Here is a 19,106-nt window from a genome sequence, read left to right on the forward strand (position 1 = left end):
CTAAGGCTAGAATCTTTTCCTTGTCTCGATATTTTGAACACTTAATTACTATACAGCAAGGTTTCTTATTTGATTGTGTCGTGGTCTGAGGGCTCTATGTGCTTTTTCAATTTCAATTGGACTTTCAAATTGATTCACCCCAAGAACCTAAGGTCCCCATCCTTGGAGAAACTGAATCATGTCATGTTTTTCTTATCCTTCCTCCAAACCCTCAGTCTTAATGTTGTTTCTCCTACTAAAATGTTCCATCTTATCAATTTTTTTCAGAATTTATCTTCCTCTCAGCATTTCTTCCTTAACTTCAGGCTCCAAACTTTTCAGCTTCTCCTTTATACGTTTACCCTTTTCATAAATCTACATAATATTCTGATTTTCCTCATTCTGTTATTCTTGTACTTCCGTCATATTTGTTGATAACTGCTTGTATTTTTCATTCATATCTTTAACCTTAGATCTTAAATAATCTATTTCTTTCCACATCATTTTGATATAATCCCACATTTCCCAAACCACCTGTTGCAATTCACCATCAGTGTTCTCTTTATCCTTTTGTAGAGACTTAGTTTTATATTTAACTTGTTTAACATCTTCATAGACTGAAGCAACTTCTCCAAATCTTGTCTGTCCTTATTCTGCAACACTTGTTAATTCACCACTGAAATCAATCATCTCACTCAAACTCAACACTCTGACCTTGCTCAAAGAATCTGTTTTCTTTGGCCTGACCCCATCTTCACCAGCCGAAAGGCTGGTCACACTCGCTGCTACTCCCAGCAACTCAACTCTCTGACAGGCCTTAGTTGTCACTCCAGATCCAGAATTTCTCTGCGTCAGAGGCCTCTCTTCATATCCAGGAACAATATTTTCATCAACTCCAGCAACAACAATTCCTTCCTTTCTTCAAAGGCATTTTTAAAAGTTAATGGACTATTCTTATCGTTTTCCTTCATATTTTAATCTCTATTTACTTTAGCTAAATAATCATTTTCTATTTTCCCGGGAGTTTTAGTATCCCACATCCTAAGTCCTCCATGTTAATGACTCCCCACCCCCCACCAGATTTCACCTAATTGTCTCCAGATTGTTAGCACAAGTCTCTGCATTACCTGTTCTCTAATGGAACCATTGTGCTACTGTAACCATCATTTATCATCCTTTCTCTTTGTTGCTCTTGATTTTCTTTTGTTATGGTTCTTGATGCACCATGATGAGCCAGGTTATGGGGAGAAGGCGGGCAGTGGGGATGAGAGGGGAAATGGATCAACTAATGATTGAATGGAGGGACAGACGCTTTGGGTTGAAAAACCTTTCTCTGCTCCGATGGCCTTATGTTATGTAGAGGGACAAGCAGACCGATTTCTCCCTCCACAGATGCTCCAACATTTTATGTCTGTGTTTTTTCATTCAGATTTTCAGCACCTGCAGAATTTTTAAACTTTTCTATATCCTTTTGTTTACCTTCTTCCGCCTTTTGTTTTTCTTCTCCTTTTTGGCATTTTTCATGATGTTGCTAAAAGTATCTGAATTCATTTGCACTGACACGTTAATTTTTAAATCCTGGAGTTTTGCTGAAAGGAAAAAAGGTCACAAGTCATTCCTCCAAGATATATTCTGGGTCTTCTTGAAAAGCATATTAATAAACAAGATCCAGGGTTATTCATAACTTCAAATAAGAATTTTCCTTTTTGATGCTTTGACAGATGTGCTCTTGCCTGTTGGAATGTTGCACATGTGGAACTCAATACAGTTTGGCAAACTCAAGTGTTAACCACAAATACAATCTGCAGATAGGTAACAGCAATATGAAGAGAGTGCCAGTATTTAAGTCAAGTCAAGTTTATTGCCATCCAATTGCCTGACGAAATAATGTTCTCCAGTCCTCAGTCTTCTTCTTTGGCTTGGCTTCGTGGACGAAGATTTATGGAGGGGGTAAAAAGTCCACGTCAGCTGCAGGCTCGTTTGTGGCTGACAAGTCCGATGCGGGACAGGCAGACACGATTGCAGCGGTTGCAAGGGAAAATTGGTTGGTTGGGGTTGGGTGTTGGGTTTTTCCTCCTTTGCCTTTTGTCAGTGAGGTGGGCTCTGCGGTCTTCTTCAAAGGAGGTTGCTGCCCGCCAAACTGTGAGGCGCCAAGATGCACGGTTTGAGGCGTTATCAGCCCACTGGCGGTGGTCAATGTGGCAGGCACCAAGAGATTTCTTTAGGCAGTCCTTGTACCTTTTCTTTGGTGCACCTCTGTCATGGTGGCCAGTGGAGAGCTCGCCATATAACACGATCTTGGGAAGGCGATGGTCCTCCATTCTGGAGACGTGACCCATCCACGCAGACACACAACCAGACATAAACACATGAAGACAAACAATACACATGCCGGACAAATATTCACATATACAAATACATAAATAAATATTGTTTCATGAATACAAGTCTCAGATGGTTAGTGTGAGTAGTCCATTTGATCATTCAGCAATCTCACTACCTGTGGTAAGAAGCTGTTCCTTAGCCTGGTGGAGAAACTCCTGTATCTCTTTCCCGACGGGAGCAGTTGAAAAATGCTGTGTGCAGGATAGAAGATTTTGCACACCCTCTTCAGACAGCAATCCCAGTAGATCATGTGTCGATGGGGAGGAGGGAGACTCCAGTGATCCTTCTGCCAGTCTTACGATCCTGTGGATTGATTTCTGATTCATTTTTCTGCAGCAAATGTACCACACTGTGATGCAGCCAGCCAGGATGCTTTTGAGAAAGCTTCTGTAGAAGGTTGGCATCATGGCGGCTGGTATCCTTGCCTGCCTCAGTCTTCTCTGGAAGTGCAATCCTGACAAATGAAGAGATGTTGATCGTCCACACTATGGTTACTAGTTAAGTGAACTCCAAGGAACTTAGTGCTCTTCAGAACAGAGCTATTGATGTGTAGTGGAGGGTAGTCATTCCTGGTTCTCCTGAAGTCTATGATAATCTCCTTAGTCTTGTTCACGTTGAGACTCAGGTTGTTACACTCACACACCATAATACAAGATTTTCCACCTCTTCTCTGCATTGCAACTTATCATTGTTGCTGATGAGGCCGATTCCTGTTGTGTCATCTGCAAAATGGATGACACTATTGGAGCTGGATTCTGCGATAGTCATGGGTCAGTAGCACGAAAGGAGCAGGTTGAGCATACAGCCCTGAGGTGCGCCAGTGCTCAGCGTGACGGTGCTCAACATTATGCCACTGATCCATTAGGAAAGCACGGAGAAATTATTTGGTCCATCACATCCATATTTGGCCTTTGAAAGAACAATACAATTAGTGGTACTCTTGCCATATCTCCATTGCTTTGTAATACAGAGAATCACAAAATAGATATAGCCTAGAAGGAGGCTGTTCAGCCCACTCACGTTTTGTTGGCTCCATGCATGTGCAACACAATTAGTCCAACTCCATCTTCTTCCCATGAACTGATAAATTCATTTCAGACACTTAGCCAGCATCCAATTGAATCTGCAGCCACTTCTATCTCCTGCAGTACATTTCAGTCCCTGATCACTTCCTGCATAAAACACTTTTTCCTTCTGTCATGATACTTTTGCCGATCAGCTTCATTTGATGCCCCCTAGTTCCTGATACTTTGTCCATGAAAACAACATCTATCCTTTCAGGATTTTGTACTTAGCCACTTATCCTGTATCAGATCTCCTTGCAGACTCCTCCCTTCCAGCCACCCGTATTTGAATCCGCTGCTTTCTGTAAGGAATTTGTACATTCTCCCCGTGTCTGCGTAGGTTTCCTCCCACCTTCCAAAAACATACAGGGTTTGAAGGTTAATTAGTGTATTTGGGCAGCATGAGCTTGTGGGCTGGAAGGGCCTGTGTGTCTAAATTAAATTAACTCAGGTTCATTAGCTCTCCAATCATTTCAATAAATCTAATTACAATGAATCTTTTTTGCATCCCCGATAAGGGTCTCTCCTTTAAAATTCAAATTGAAATGCCTCCTGAAAAGATTAATTAAAACAAACATTTTATCTTGGGTTACGAGTGTTACTGAGTAGGACACTGTTTTTGCCTGTCTCCAAGTTCCCTGACGGTTTGCTGAACCAAGTCAATGGCACAAAAGAACCACCTCGTTGCTGGGTTAAGGTGTTGCTCCGATGACAGACTAAGGTAAGAGAGAAAGCTTCGACCTTGAAACGTTGGTCTGTTTCTCTTCCACAGATGTGGCCTGAATGGCTGACTGATGAAGCTTGGTGGTTCCTTAAGGGAAGGGAGAGTTTTCAAGGAGATTTGATGCAAGGACAAGTGTACAAGCATCTAAATCCTGAAAGGTAGAGACAGAGAAGATGTTCCCATGAACAGAGCATCAAGAAGGATTAATGCAATCAAATTTATTCCACAGTTATTTTAAATCTGGTGCACTGTATTGCAGATTGTTTATTGTACATCTGCCCTTCAATAAAGTTATTTAACAGCTTTAAAAAAAAAAGAACTAGGGGATATCAAATTAAGGAGAAAAGCTTAGCTAAGAAACCAAATTTTAAAAGTACCTTCTTTCCTTTCTCTTAAGGCATCCAGTATCTGTTTTCCACAAAGCTCACCTAAGCAGTTGCCATCTAAATGCAGTTCCGTCAAATGATGTGAAAGCTTTATCAATCTGTATGAAAATTTTTGATTGGGAAAGCAAAAACAAGTACAATGTTGGACAGTTAATTAGAGCCAAAGCAAGAACTTAATAAATACAAGGACATAACATGCTATGAACTGTCACAATTTAAAGAAAAATAACAGCATATATTTTGCCACCTGTTAGCAAAAGCCCAGGAGTTGATAATGTCATAGCATTTGGGAAACTAGTCAACTAGGGCTTGATGAACAGCAACCTCTTTAATCAATTACTGTACTGCAGGAGCTGAGAAGCAAGTATGAACTTGAGACAGTGATGTGAGGCACCTCCTTGAATACCTGATGAAGGAACTCCCCAGTGTGTTGTTTGGTAGAAATTTCCAGAATTTAGATCAAGCAATGAGGAAGGACCTTGCCATTTTTAAATTACAGGCTAGTTAAAAAGGCAGAAAATAAAAATAAAAAGTTCATGATAGTTTGGAGACTGTAGCACAATCAATAACCACAAGCAGGCGGCTTGAAGTGAGTGATTAAAGGCTTTGATAACCTGAAATTTCAGGCACACCTTTACATGCTGCTGGCCCAGACCCAAGGCTGGAATGGAGGGAGGAGACTAAGAACTATCAACCTTTATTGGGAAGCTTACAGGGTCAGAGGTGGGCCAGCCTGTACAGTGTAGTGAGGTCACCTCCTGCATTAACGTGTTCTACCACAGAGGGTTTGAAATGGGTACAGAGGAGATTTACCAGGATGTTGCTTCTATTAGTGGGTATGGGTAATTATAGAGAGTTAAAAACACAAAATACTGAAGAAGTTCATCAGGTCAAACAATATCCTTTATGTAGCAAAGATAAAAATACATAACCAACATTTTGGGCTTGAGCCCTTCAACAAGAGAGAATGTCGGCAGGAGACCAAACAAAAAGATGGTGGGGGGGAAGGGGTGTTGGCAAAGGCAGGAGATGATGATAGGTGGAGAGAGAGAGAGAGAGAGAGAGAGGGGACAGCAGCAATATGGGGAGGAGGGATATCAGGGTGGGTAAGGGGAAAGGGAGGGGAGAACTGGAAAGACAGTAGGGGAGGGGAAAGAAAAGAAGAGCAAGTTTAGCAGAAAGCAGAGAAGAAATTGAGAGAATTTCTCCACATCCCCCGCATCTGTTCCCAACATAACGTTTTCTTGTCCAGATCTTCCGAAATGTCTGCCTTCTTCACAAATGTGGCTTTCCCTCCACCACCATCAGCTCAGCCCTCTCCCTCATCTCCTCCATTTCCCATTTATCTGCCCTGGCTCCCTCTGCCCCCAGATTGCAACAAACATAGAATCCCCCTCATCCTCACCTATCACCCTACTAGCCTCTGTATCCAACACATCACCCGCTGGAATTTCCGGCACATACTACAGGATCCCACCACCAGACACATTTTTCTTCTCTACTCTTCTTGGCCTCCGCAGGGTCTGCTCTCTCCATGATTCCCTCATGCACTCATCCCTCCCCATCTATCGCCCTTCCCGACACCTTCCCGTGTGGGTGCAAGTTTTTCACCTCCTGCAGCAGGTGCAACACTTGTGCCCACACCTCCTCCTTCACCACATTTCTGGGCCCCAAATAGGCCTTTCAAGTGAAGCAATGTATATCCACAGGACTTATTTACTGCATCCGATGCTCCCTTTGAGGCCTTCTCTACATGGAGAGACTGGTTGAAGACTGGAAGATTGCTTTGTTAGGCACCTCATCTCCGTCTACAACAACAGCGACCTCCCAGTAGCCAACCATTTTAATTCTGAGTCACACTCCCAGCCTCACATGTCTGTCCATGGCCTTATGTAATTCCCCACCCTGACTGCCTGTAGATTGGAGGAGCAACACCTTATTATCCATCTGGGCACCCTCCAGCCACATGGCATTAATTTCTCTGCTTTCTGCTAACTTGCTCACCTTTTCTTTCCCCTCCTTCTTTCCTGTCTTTCCATTTCTCACCTCACTTCCCCCTTACTCACCCAGCATCCCTCCTCCCCCTCATTTCTGCTGTCCACCTCTCCGATCTTTGCCAACCCCCCACCTGCTACCTTTTTGTTCTGACACCTGCTGGCAGTCTCTAGTGACTTGATGAAGGGCTCAAGCCTGAAACTTCAGTTATGTATCTTTACCTTTGCTACATAAAGGACCCTGACCTGCTGAGCTTCTCCAGCATTTTGTGTTTTTTTTTATTTCAACCACGGTGTCTGTAGATTTTCATGATTTAATTCGTTTAATATAGAGAGGTTGGACAAACTTGGATTGTTTCCTCTGGAGCAACGGAAACTTAGAGCAGACTTTCTCAAAGTTTATAAAGTTATGAGAGACATAGAGGTAGATGCTCAGAATCTTTCTTCCAGGGTTGAAATATCAGATATTGTTTTAACTGAGGGGGAGGGGGGGGATGAATTTAAAGAAGATGTGCAGGGCAAGTGTTTTTAGTGACGGTAGATACCTGGTCTACTAGTGGTTGATGCAGTTACAACAGTAACATTTAAGATAGTTACATGAATATGCACAGAATAGAGAGAATATGGATCATGTGCAGCCAGATTTAGCTTAATTTGGCGTCATTTTTGGTGAAGACATCATGGGTTAAAGCAGTGGTTCTCAACCTTTTTCTTTCCACTCACATACCATTTTAAGTAATCCCAATGCCATAGATGCTCTGTGATTATTAAGGGATTGCTTAAGGTGGTATGTGGGTGGAAATAAAAAGTTTGAAAACCACTGTTTTAATTGTGCTTAATTGATTCGTTATGTGCATGGTTTCATAACTCCAAAGGAAATGGGCCAATGACAATTTTTCTCAAGCAAAATATTTCAGTAACGATTGGGTCTAGAGCAGTGATTGTCAGCCTTCCCTTCCTTCTCACATACCACCTTAAGGAATCCCTTACTAATCACAGAGCACTGATGGCCTAGGGATTCCTTAAAGTGGTATGTGAGTGGAAATAAAATGCTTGAGAATCACTGGGTTAAAGGAATTCCCCTTTGCTGCTCTGCTCTATGTACTATATGCAGGATCGGCATGAGAACAAGTGTAACTGGGGGTCATTAGGGTAATCGCGGGGGTGTGGGGAGGTTGGGTGGTGCCTTCCTGCCATGAACCTCTTCTGTGCGCCGCTGTCACACTTCCCCCTCCCTCCAACGTAACAGACAAACGCACTGCTTATATCGCGTGGAGACAAGTGACACTAGCAACGTTAGCACTGTGAGTCGGGGGGGCACAATGACTCATGGGGGGCAATGCCCACAAATGCCCCCCCCCCTTGGTGCCAGCCCTGGTACCATCTACAGGCACAATGGTCTGTAAATAAGTGTTGCAGGCAAATTAGTGTGTATAAAGGCAATATAATGGAAACCAGGCCTCAGGATAGAGAAAACCAGTGTCTGAAAGTAGGAAACCAAGTTAGATCGCATGAAAATAATTTTATGTTCTTTTATGATTATTTGACATTAATTGGATAATTTGTTCAAAAGATTAGTCATGCAAACTTTGTGACATACAGTTAAAATGGTAAATACTTCCAAGGATATATATTTTACATATTTTAGACAAAATTAAAATCTCATTTAAAGATACTTACTGGCACAACATTTCAGTAAATTTCATGGCTCCAATTTTGCCTTCATTTCCTCTTCCATCTATACCATTATCTGCGAGGTGTAATTTGGACAACCAGGGTCCAATCTGTGGGATTTCCTTCTTTTTTCTCCCTTTAAACATTAAGAATAAACTCTTCAAAGTTTGGCGCACTCCTGTCAGACAACATTGACATCTCCAATTTCCATTAAACCCTCCCCTGAGCCTCGCTCTTTCCCTATTCACTCAATCTCATTCCAAATCTCTTCTCTTTCCTCTCCTATCAGAAAACTACCCTGATAACGTCGCAGTTTTGTTTCTCTTCTACCCTCCCACCTATGACCTCTAACCTATTCACCCTGTGCTTCTCCCTCCTCACTTCACTCCCTCCCCCCAACTTTTTATTCAGACACTTTTCCTGCATTTTTGCTCATACCTTGACAAAGGGCTCAGGCCCGAAACTCTTTGCTTTCTTCAGATTCTGCATGATCTGCTGAGTTTCTCCTGCATATTTGTATATTGCACTTGACCCCAATGTCTGCAGAATTTCTTATTTAACAACAAATATTTCAAAGACTTCCATGTCAGAAGTTGAATAAGATGTCTGGGAAAAGATTTTTAAAAACTACCTGGCTTGCTGCCAGCCCTGGAATGAAGTCTCCAGCTTGTCTTAACAGCAGGGTAACGGATTTCCATTTATTGACTAAATACTCTAAACAAACCTCAAGGGTATAGCTGATCCAAGAAAGATTTCATATCAATGTATTTTGGGTTTTTGTTTGTGTAACTTTTATATAGAACACTACAATACAGACCTTTCAGCCCTTGGTTTTGTGCTGACCCATATATTCCTAAAAAAAGTACTAAACCCTTCCTATCTCATAACCTTCCATTTTTCCTCCATCCATGTGCCTGTCTAAGAGCCTCTTAAATGGCCATAACGTTTCAACCACCACCACCATCCCTGGGCATTCCAGGCATTCCAAGCAGCCACAACTCTGGGTGCAAAAAAATGACCCTTGACGTTTGCCCTAAACTTCCCTCTCTTCACTTTCTACGAATATCTTCTGGTGATTGTTATTCCTGCCCTGGGAAACAAGTGCTGGCCATCCACCCTATCTATACTTCTCATGATCTTGCAGACCTCTATTAAGCCTCCTTTCATCCTTCTATGCTCCAAAGAGAAAAGTCCCACCTCTGATAACCTTACCTAATAAGACTGGTTTTCCAATCCAGGTAACATCCTGGTAAATCTCCTCTGCACCCTCTCCATAACTTCTACATCCTTCCTATAATGAGGTGACCAGAACTGAACACAATACTCAAGTGTGGTCTTCCCTGAGATTTGTAGAGGTGCAACATGGCCTATCTACTCCTGAACTCAATCCCCCTATTAATGAATTCCAACATTCCATAGGCCTTCTTAACTATCTTATCAACCTGTGCAACGAACTTGAGGGATGTATGGATTTGAACCCCAAGGTCCCTCTATTCATCTGGAACTAAAATGTCTATTTATTTTTGACAGATAATTTTTGTGGTCTATTCGTTGGTGAGAAACTGAATTTTCTCTCTCTCATTTCCTTTAGTTAATTTCTGCACATTTAGATTTGGGAACCTCCCTTCACCCTTGGTGTAACTAGAAAAACAAAGCTCAGCCATTAAGTGTTCTGAAGGACGGGTACACCATTAACTCTACAGAAGAGGCTGGGGTTTATGTCCATTCAATACCATGTAGGTGAGGATATCCTTGGTATTCTTCTTGTCTTAGATATGAGGTCCTTGGAGACAAGTTTGGGAACAGAGGGAAGGATGAGCCCAAACTGACTACAGTGGATGTGAAAAGGTGGTTGAAGTAGGGGTCATGTAGTTAGGGGAATAAACACTGTTCTCTTCAACGTGGAGCACGAGACCTGAAAGATATGTTGCTTATCCGTGCCAGAGTAATGCACATTTTCTTTGGGCGGAATTTGAACTAGGAGAGGAAGGAGATTAAATGGAGGAATTAATTAAAAAGCAGACTATGAAGATAATAAACTCAGGATGATTACCTCAGCCTCAAGCAAATGGATACAGATTTAATGGGATCTGGGAGATTAATGTGTGGCTCAAAGGTCAATGTGAAAGAAGTGGCTTTTGATTCAGAGTTGTACAGCACAGAACAAGTTAGCATTCTGGGCATGCCCATTTACTTGGATTTGGTCCATATTCTTCTAAGCCATAAATCTGACTAAATGTTTGGAATATTTCAATGAAATCCCTTCCCCCTCCCCCCAACCTTCTAAACTCCAGTGAGTATAGGCCCAGAGCTAACCATGTATGCTCACCGTCTCACTCCCAGGTTCATTCTCATAAACCTCCTCTCCACCCTCTCCAATGACAGCAGATATGGGGCCCAAAAACTGCTCACAATACATCAAATGTGTCACCGATGCCTTGTAAAGCTTCAGCATTGCTTTTATATTCTAGTCCTCTCAAAATAAATGCAATAGCGGCAATGCTGCCATTACAGCAGCTCAGCTCAAACATGCCACATTTGGCCCAGGGCTGTAGTTTGACCACCCCTGGTATAGGCCAATGTTCAGACTCACACGATGTTGAAGGTTGCACTGAACTTCTACTTGACAGTTGGCTCCTTCAGAAACCATGCAGATTAAACTATATTAAAAACAAACAATCCCTCTGTGCAAGGGATTTATTTTCTCTTGCTTCTTATTTATTATTTTCTCCAGTTCATCTGCCTTTCGTAGTTATTTGTCTCCTTGCTGTCCTGTGATCTTGAAGATCAGGTTACGTTCTACGCTTTACATGGTTCTGTGAAATGATCTGCATGGCTGTTCTCATAGGCAGTGGCCCAAGATGGAGCACAGATTCATAGGGAACCGGAAAGGTCTACTTGGCTACTTCACTGTTCAGGGAATATGGTATTCTCTATGTCATAGGTACATGGCTGTAGTTTGGGGAAAAAGAGTGCAGCTATATAGAAATTCACTGATACAATAACTTACACGGAACAGATGGAGTAGCAGTTAGTGCAAAGCTGTTACAGTGGCAGTGATCAGGACCAGTTTTTGAATCCTGCACTGTCTGTAAGGAGTTTGTATGTTCTCCCCCGTGTCTGCGTGGGTTTCCTCTGGGGGCTCCGGTATCCTCTTACCGTTTGAAATGTACAGAGGGTTATAGATCAATTGAGCAGCACTAAGCTGTATGTCTAAATTTAAATAATCATGAATGCCAGGAAACAAGAGCGAAACAGATTGATGACTGCCTGATACATTCCTATTTCACGTCTCAATGTAATAGGTTAAACTCCTCAGCTAAAAACAATCAGAATTTTGCAAACAAATATGTTAAACATTTGTCCACAGATGCTGATGCAGACATCTCCAGTTAAAGGTCCAATGAGATCATGAGTTGAAGATCTTTCTCTTTGGCAATGATAATAACTGGATTTTGTGACCTACCATGGCATTCCCCCATTTAAATGGCAGATACAACCCTCTGTGGGAGGCCTTGAATTTAATACTGGGCATTTTCCACATGCAGCAGAAAACAAGAATCTCATCGGCAATTCAACACGAGTGAGTCTTGTCTGAACTACTGCTTTGAACACATACCTAGCACTAAAGTTTACATTAGTTTGCCAAGCCTAGGGACTTTACGCCATGCTTGTTTGTGCTGGCAGTAAAAATGGAAAGAATTCATCAACTTGGAAGAGATTAGGCCGTTACAAGATAAGTGGAAGGTCAAACTTGAAGGCAGAATACATGGTTAATGGTAGGATACTTAACAGTGTGGAACAACAGAGGGTCCTTGGGGTCCAAATCCACACAGGTTGATAAGATATATATGAAGTTCTGTGGTATGCTGGGCTTCATTAGTTGAGGAATTGAATTCCAGAGTCATGCAATGATGTTGCAGCTCTATAAATCTCTGGTGAGACCACACTTAGAATATTGTGTTCAGTTCTAGTCACCTCATTTTAGGAAGGCTGTGGAAGCTACAGAAAGGGTGCAAAAGTGATTTACCAGGATGTTGTCTGGATTGGAAAATAAGTCTTATGAAGAAAGGTTAGCGGAGCTGGGACTTTACTCTTTGGAGTGAATAAGGATGAGAGCTGAGGTCTACATGATTTTGAGAGGCATAGATAAGATAGACAGTCAGCGCCTTTTTTCCAGCATGGGAGTAGCAAACACCAGAGGACATCTGTACAGGTACTCCTCAACTTATGTCCGTGTTCCATTCTGACTGACCAGACGCATCTCAAAATGTATGCAAGACGAAAATGCACTGTATCTGCATTATCCTTTGTCAAATACAACATGGCAGCCGCCAAGCCCAGCATTTACAAGACGTTGGCAACAAGAGGCGTTATTTTCCATAGATAGGCCCTGACGTTCACCGTAAAAGAGTAATTTTGATATTTTTCTTTACTTTTTGTCAGTCATACGTATGGATGGATGTAAGTCGCATAGGTGGTAAGGCTGGGAATACCTGTACAAGGTGAATGGAGGAAGGTTTAAGGAAGACATCAGAGGCAAGTTTTTTACACCAAGAGTTGTGGGTGGCTGGAATGCATTGCCAGGGATGGTGGTGGAAGCTGGAACAATAGAGGCATTTAAGAGTCCCTTAGACAGACTCATGGATGAAAAAAAATAGGTTATGAGGTAAAGAGGGTTTAGTTATTTTGTAGGTATATATAGGTCAGCACAACATCGTGGACAGAAGGCCTGTGAGCTGTAATATTCACTGTGAGTTTAACAATCTGTTTTGAAAATCTTTTAATGAGGTTAAAAGCCACTTTTCCATCTGGTTTGTTGCATGTTCCATTCATCCTAAAGGTACCTTGTTGCCAATTTGTGTTGTCCTCACGAATGCATTGTAGCCGGGGGGGGGGGGGGGGGGGGGTGGCGTGGCAAGATGGCGTAAAGATCAGACGTGTAATCCCTGCCCTCTCTGGTCAGATTTTTAAATGCCCGTTTTTTAACCCATTATTTTTAAAACTTTAATTTTTAGTTTGATATTTTGGTGAGCTATTATGGCTACTAATGTAAAAAAACCAAAGTCTCAGTTACAAAAGAAAATACAGTTTCGAAGTGGAGAAGAATTGGGGCCTAAACAACCTAGAACAGCCTCGAATCCGTTTTCAGCGATCCCCAAGCTTCAACGATCGCCGGTGGGGACAAATCCTAAAGTAACAGTTATTCACCAGTCTCAAGATGGCGCTGGTTCAACCCGTTCTGTGGAAGAAGGAGCGCACTCCCGAGAAATCGGGCATGACTCTGGAAATCGGGCCTGCTACAAAGAACTTTCCCGTTGGAAGAAACGGGAGCACGGAGGAAGAAGATACCGACAGCAGACACACAGTCTGCAGTGACTATGCGCTTGGGTGGCGCTGTTAACTACGGAGAATTCCGTAATTTTATTTTAAAATGGTCTGCGGGGGGATGACAACGACGACCCCCTGAGGAAGTCGGGGAGTCGTCGATGGGTGTCCAAACCCGCAGCAAAACGATCAGAATGCTACTTTTTGAAGAGCAACAAGAAGAGGACTTGTCTTATTCTGTCACTGTACAGGAAATGGAAGAAGAGCTGGAAGAAAGTGAGTTATAAATCATGGAACTGGATCCTGCATTCCAAACTGCACTTCAGTCTGTTTATATGATGCTTGAAGGTATTGCTTCTTATCTGGATGTTATTACTGGTCAATTGAATCAGGTGGTTCAAATGAATACTGATATAATTTCAGACTTAAATGTGGTTAAGGCAGAAGTGAAAGAAAACCGGGAAAACTTCAAAAAATTTGAAGCTTCTTTTACTGAATATAAACAACAGGTACAATCCAATACAGAATCAATTGTGAAGGTGGAAAAATCAGTTAAAGATTTAGGAGCCCGGGAAAAAGAATTAACAAGAAAAATGGACTGTTTGGAAAATCAAAGCAGAAGAATAATGTGAAAATTCTGGATTTGCCAGAAGGTATAGAAGGTCAAGATCCCGTTAAATTTTTTACAAATTGGATTCCCCAAATGTTGGGGGAGAGTCCTTTCCTGATGGATTGGTATTGGAAAGAGCATATAGAGCTTTAAGAAGACAACCTTTATCTGATCAGCCGCCAAGAGCTGTGATAGTTCGTTGTTTGAATTGTTTGGACAGAGAGACAATCCTTCGACTTGCAGTTCAAAATGCAAGACAAAGGCAAGCTCCAATAATGATTCAGAATAGTAGAGTTTTCTTCTATCCTGATTTGAGTCAAGATATCATCCGACGCCAATGTGAATTTAATCCAGTTAAAGATGTTTTATGGTGTAAAGGTTACAAATTTGCTTTTCGTTATCCTGCTGTGTTGAAAGTGTTTTATGGAAACTATCAGTTTCAATTCTTTGAGAGTGAGCATGAGGCAATGGTTTTTGCTTATTCGTTACCAGATGTCAGAGGACAAAGAAAGATTCCACCATTATCTCCTAAAAGAAAACCTGATGGACTTGGAAATGGACAAAATGGCAGAAATGTAAAGGATGGGAATGGGAAGAATTGGAATGGAAAGAGTTCACCATCTGGACTGGAATCTTAAGGCTGAATTTTTTTTTGTGGAAATTTTTTGGTAATATGTTAATATTTCTGACTAGCTGGCTGGGGAGGAGGGGATTGCACTAACTTCTTTGTTAGTCATCAGTCACTAGTGGGTTATCCACACCCAGTTTTTTTAGGGAGTTACTACCTTTTGGTAGTTTTTTTGTTGTTTTTTTTAATTAATGAATACTATTTCTCTTTGGGGGGCCTATATATTTTATTTGAGAAAACATTTCTTTTTTTTTCTTTGTTATTATTAATTTTGTGACTATTTTTGGTATTTAGTAATTGTATTAGATATGTTGAATTTGAAATTTGCCACCTTTAATGTTCAAGGATTAAATAATTCAATCAAGCGTAAGTGAGTTTTGGCTTACATTAAAAAGATGAAGATTGATATTGCTTTTTTACAGGAGACACATTTGAATGAAAAAGAAAGTGTCAAATTGAAGAGGGATTGGGTTGGACATGTTTTTTTTCTTCAATTAATTCTAAAGCTAAGGGAGTAGCAATTTTGATACATAAAAACTTATCTTTTGAATTTCAATCAATGGAAATGAATGCAGGACGTATTCTTAAGTTGAATTGTAAGATTTTTAATGAATTTTGGACTTTATTTAATATTTATGCACTGAATGTGGATGATGAAGTATTTATTTCGGATGCATTTCTGCTTTTGGGACAAGCTAATGAAAATGTTTTGATAAAACACTTGGGGGATTGTTTTAAAGAAGGTCAATTTTTATCTTTTATTCAAATGAGGGAAGAATTTGGTATTAATGAGAATTGTTTATTTGTTTATTATCAACTTCGATCTCTAGTAAAACAAATATTTGGTAGAAACATGATTTTACCTGATTTGACTAAATTTGAATCTTTTCTTGTGACTGCACCAAAGAAAGGATACATTTCATTGATGTACCAAATATCACAGGGAAATATGGAAAAAAAGGGATGGAATAGATCTAAGATTAAATGGGAAAAGGATATTAACTTTACTTTTTCTGAGGATGATTGGTTAGATATCTGTCATGATTGTGTTACTAGATTGATAAATGTTCGTTATGCATTGGTTAATTATAATTTTTTACATCAATTGTATTTAACACGTGAAAAGTTAAAAAAAATATGGTTTTAGTGAATCAGATTCTTGTTTTAGGTGCGGTATTTTGGTTGGAACTTTTTTTCATGCTGTTTGGTTATGTGTACATATACAATCTTTTTGGAAAGCAATTCAATTGTTTTTGGAACATTTGTATAAGATTAAAATACTTTTAGATCCAACAATATTTTTGTTGGGTAAGTTGAAACCTTTGAAAGATTTAGGATTAAATAGATTTCAGATTGCTTTTGTATATTTAGCTTTATCTGTAATGAAAAAATGTACAGCAAGTACATGGAAAAATGCTAATACGATTGATATTAATAGATGGCTTAATGAGATGAAAACTTGTTCAGTAATGGAAAAAATTACATATGTTTTACATGATAATTATTCTTTTTTTCTTAATAAGTGGACTTTATATTTAGAATATTTACATTTAGATTTATCTTGATTAGATTTTAGTAAATATATTTTGGTTTTCTTTTTTTTTCCTTTGGCTCTCCTAAAGAGAGCTGGCTGAGTGGGGGGGGGGGGGGTTCTTTTCTTTTCTCTTTTTTTATTTATAAATTAAAGGAAAAAAATTATTGTTCATAATATGTATTTTTCTTATTGTATGTAATAACTTTGATGAACGAATAAATAAAGTTATAAAAAAAACAAAAAAAAGAATGCATTTTCGCCTAGCATATTTATCCAAAATGGTAATTATTTATTTGCAAGGCAACATCCTTAAATTATTTGTACATTGTGCCTCTAAGCTGGTACACGGAAAGTTTTAACCTGTGATATTGTTAAAAGGCCAACAGGCCACACACCACCTACCCACACCCCTCCCTTTCATGGATCGCAAATGTAGAAAAGCATTGTGTTTGTGTAAAGGCTCGGTTAGTGCATCGGAATCGGAATCGGGGTTGGAATCCCACGCTGTCTGCAAGGAGTTTGTATGTTCTCCCCATGTCTGCATGGGTTTCCTATGGGGGCTCCAGTTTCCTTGCACCCTTCAAAATGTACTGGGGGGTTGTAGGTATAATTGGGCAACACAGGCTTGTGGGCCAAAAAAGCTTGTTACCGTGCTGTACATTTACATTTTTTAAAATTAAATAAAGAAAAAAGAAACTTAATTTAACTTGGCATTCTCTTTGGTGCAGACAAGATGGGGAGAAGTGCCTGTTCGTGCGGTGAACTGCTCAACGGTCTATGTTCCATACCTTGCAGAGGTGGTGGAGATGTTTTCACAGAATACAAAGTTAGAAGCAAAGGTTTGTCTCTGACATTTATACACAAACTAATACAATTTAAAAATAATAAATTTAAAATATAAAGAAGAGAATGAACATAACTGGAAACAATTAAAAAGTAAGTTTAAATGATTTCCTTTCCTGTTGTCTCCTAACCAGCAACCTTTAAAAGGAGGGAGTGCTGCCTCATAGTAGGCACACAAACAGGCTGGCACGGGGTCCGAGTGGCCATTCTCCAGTGTAATACAGAGGAAGCTCAGCAAGAGTTGTACTTCACTGAATTCCACGTGGACTCCATTGACAGATATTTTGCCGCGTCTGTTTCTCAGTCATTCCCGGCCTACCAACATTAGCAGTGCATGGAAGTCCGAGACTTTCCAAAACTTCAACAGTTTGAAGTCACAATACTGATCAAAACAAATGACCTGCTGAGAACTGACCTCATTGTCATTTGAGTCACTGAGAAAGTCCCCATAACTTACCCCTGTAAAATAAATATTTGTATAACACGAGCTATTTCTAGTTTCCTGGTTTACAATTATAAACTTGTGTTCCACCACTGCATAATTCTTATTAATTGTTTACTTATTTGAAAAAATTGTGGTCACAAGGTTGTAGATGAGGCAAATGAAGATATCTTTCTTGGATCCAGGAGCGCTGCAACTCATGAAATCTGCGCTTTCAATGAGGGTAGTGTGCTTCGTGATCTTGACAGAAGCTGATGGTAAATCAGGATTGATGGGTTATTTGTTGAAAAGAAGGAAAAATAATGAGATTGTAGAGAGGATTTAAAAAATCAACCAAACTGTGATATAAACATTTACCAAACTTAAAATGAACACATCAACATACAAATTACAAATAACAGTAGAGATCGTTCTGTCCCTCAAGCCCACTCCACCATTCGATAAATTTATTACTAATCTGACAGTAATCTCAACCCTGATTTCCTCTTTATCCACTGCATGAGGGATTTATATAATATCCAAGTACCTTCTAGAAAGGCTTCTGATGTTTCCCTCTGAATATCCAAAGATGCCTCAGATTGCTTCTCTGTCATCTGTTCGGCATGTTCAGCAATGAACTTGATAAGCTCTCCTGCTCCCTCACACTGCAGATCGTTACCATCCAGAAACAGATCTCTGCAATGAAGAGAATAGTATAAGAATGAAATTAATCTTCTCATTCACTGCAAATCAATAATTTTATATTCCCTTGTTGCTCTACTTATATTATTAACAATTCAATAAAACAACTTAGTTTGGGTGTTCAACACAATCATGTCTCAGAGGGTGATGAATAAACTGTCCTCATTGGGACTCAGGGCCTTTCTCTGCAACTGGACACTAGACTTCTCAGTTGAAAGACCCCAGTCTGTCCGGGTTGGCAGCAATACCTCAAGCCCCCTCACAGCAAGCATTGGCTGTGTGCTCAGCTGGCTACTGTTCATGCTGCTAACTTATGACTGTACTGCCAGGTTCAGCTCTAGAAATGAGCCCAAGGTCAGTAAATGATATTATAACCATATGAATGTCTGCTCTATGACGCTGCAGCAAAACATCAAATTTCATGGCTTGTTCATGACAATAAATCCTGATTCTGATGATCTTCATTGTGCAAATTTGTATGTGTATGGAAAACATAACACCAATCTGGTTATTGCAAAATTCATGCAGGGATGGAAAAGTACAAAAGAAATTAAATCATACTTGCAGGAGAAAATGGATCCTGAGCTCTATTGACTGGATTGCTGAAGAAACAAACCCAAGACAAAATGACAGCATATTAAAGGGTTTAGTGAGATTTCTTTCAAAAATTGTAAGAGATAGGAGCAGGAGTAAACTAATTAGCCCCCTGTATCATTGAGATCATGGCTACCTCAAACCATTTCCCTGCACCAACCCCTTGTCCTTCGATGACCTGATGTTCCAGAAATCTAGCACTCTCTGTTTCAAATAAACTCGATGTCTGATAACCTGCAG

The 19,106-nt window shown here is 40.3% G+C and overlaps 1 protein-coding gene across 4 annotated transcripts in view; it reads right to left on the reverse strand.

Moving 5' to 3' along the window:
- Positions 1-19,106, reverse strand: part of LOC138743061 (ribonuclease inhibitor) — a 48,337-nt gene that overhangs the window by 6,856 nt on the left and 22,375 nt on the right. For 3 of the 4 annotated variants that reach the window (XM_069897885.1, XM_069897883.1, XM_069897886.1), the window contains 4 exons: positions 18,118-18,266; positions 8,213-8,342; positions 4,530-4,636; positions 1,459-1,568 (listed from right to left, as the gene is read on the reverse strand). In XM_069897885.1, the coding sequence (XP_069753986.1) occupies positions 1,459-1,568; positions 4,530-4,636; positions 8,213-8,342; positions 18,118-18,266 (496 nt within the window). The remainder of the gene's footprint in view (positions 1-1,458; positions 1,569-4,529; positions 4,637-8,212; positions 8,343-18,117; positions 18,267-19,106) is intronic. The other variant, XM_069897884.1, reaches the window with a different exon arrangement.

This window comes from Narcine bancroftii, chromosome 9 (assembly GCF_036971445.1).
Source record: "Narcine bancroftii isolate sNarBan1 chromosome 9, sNarBan1.hap1, whole genome shotgun sequence".
NCBI classification, from domain to species: Eukaryota; Metazoa; Chordata; class Chondrichthyes; order Torpediniformes; family Narcinidae; genus Narcine; species Narcine bancroftii.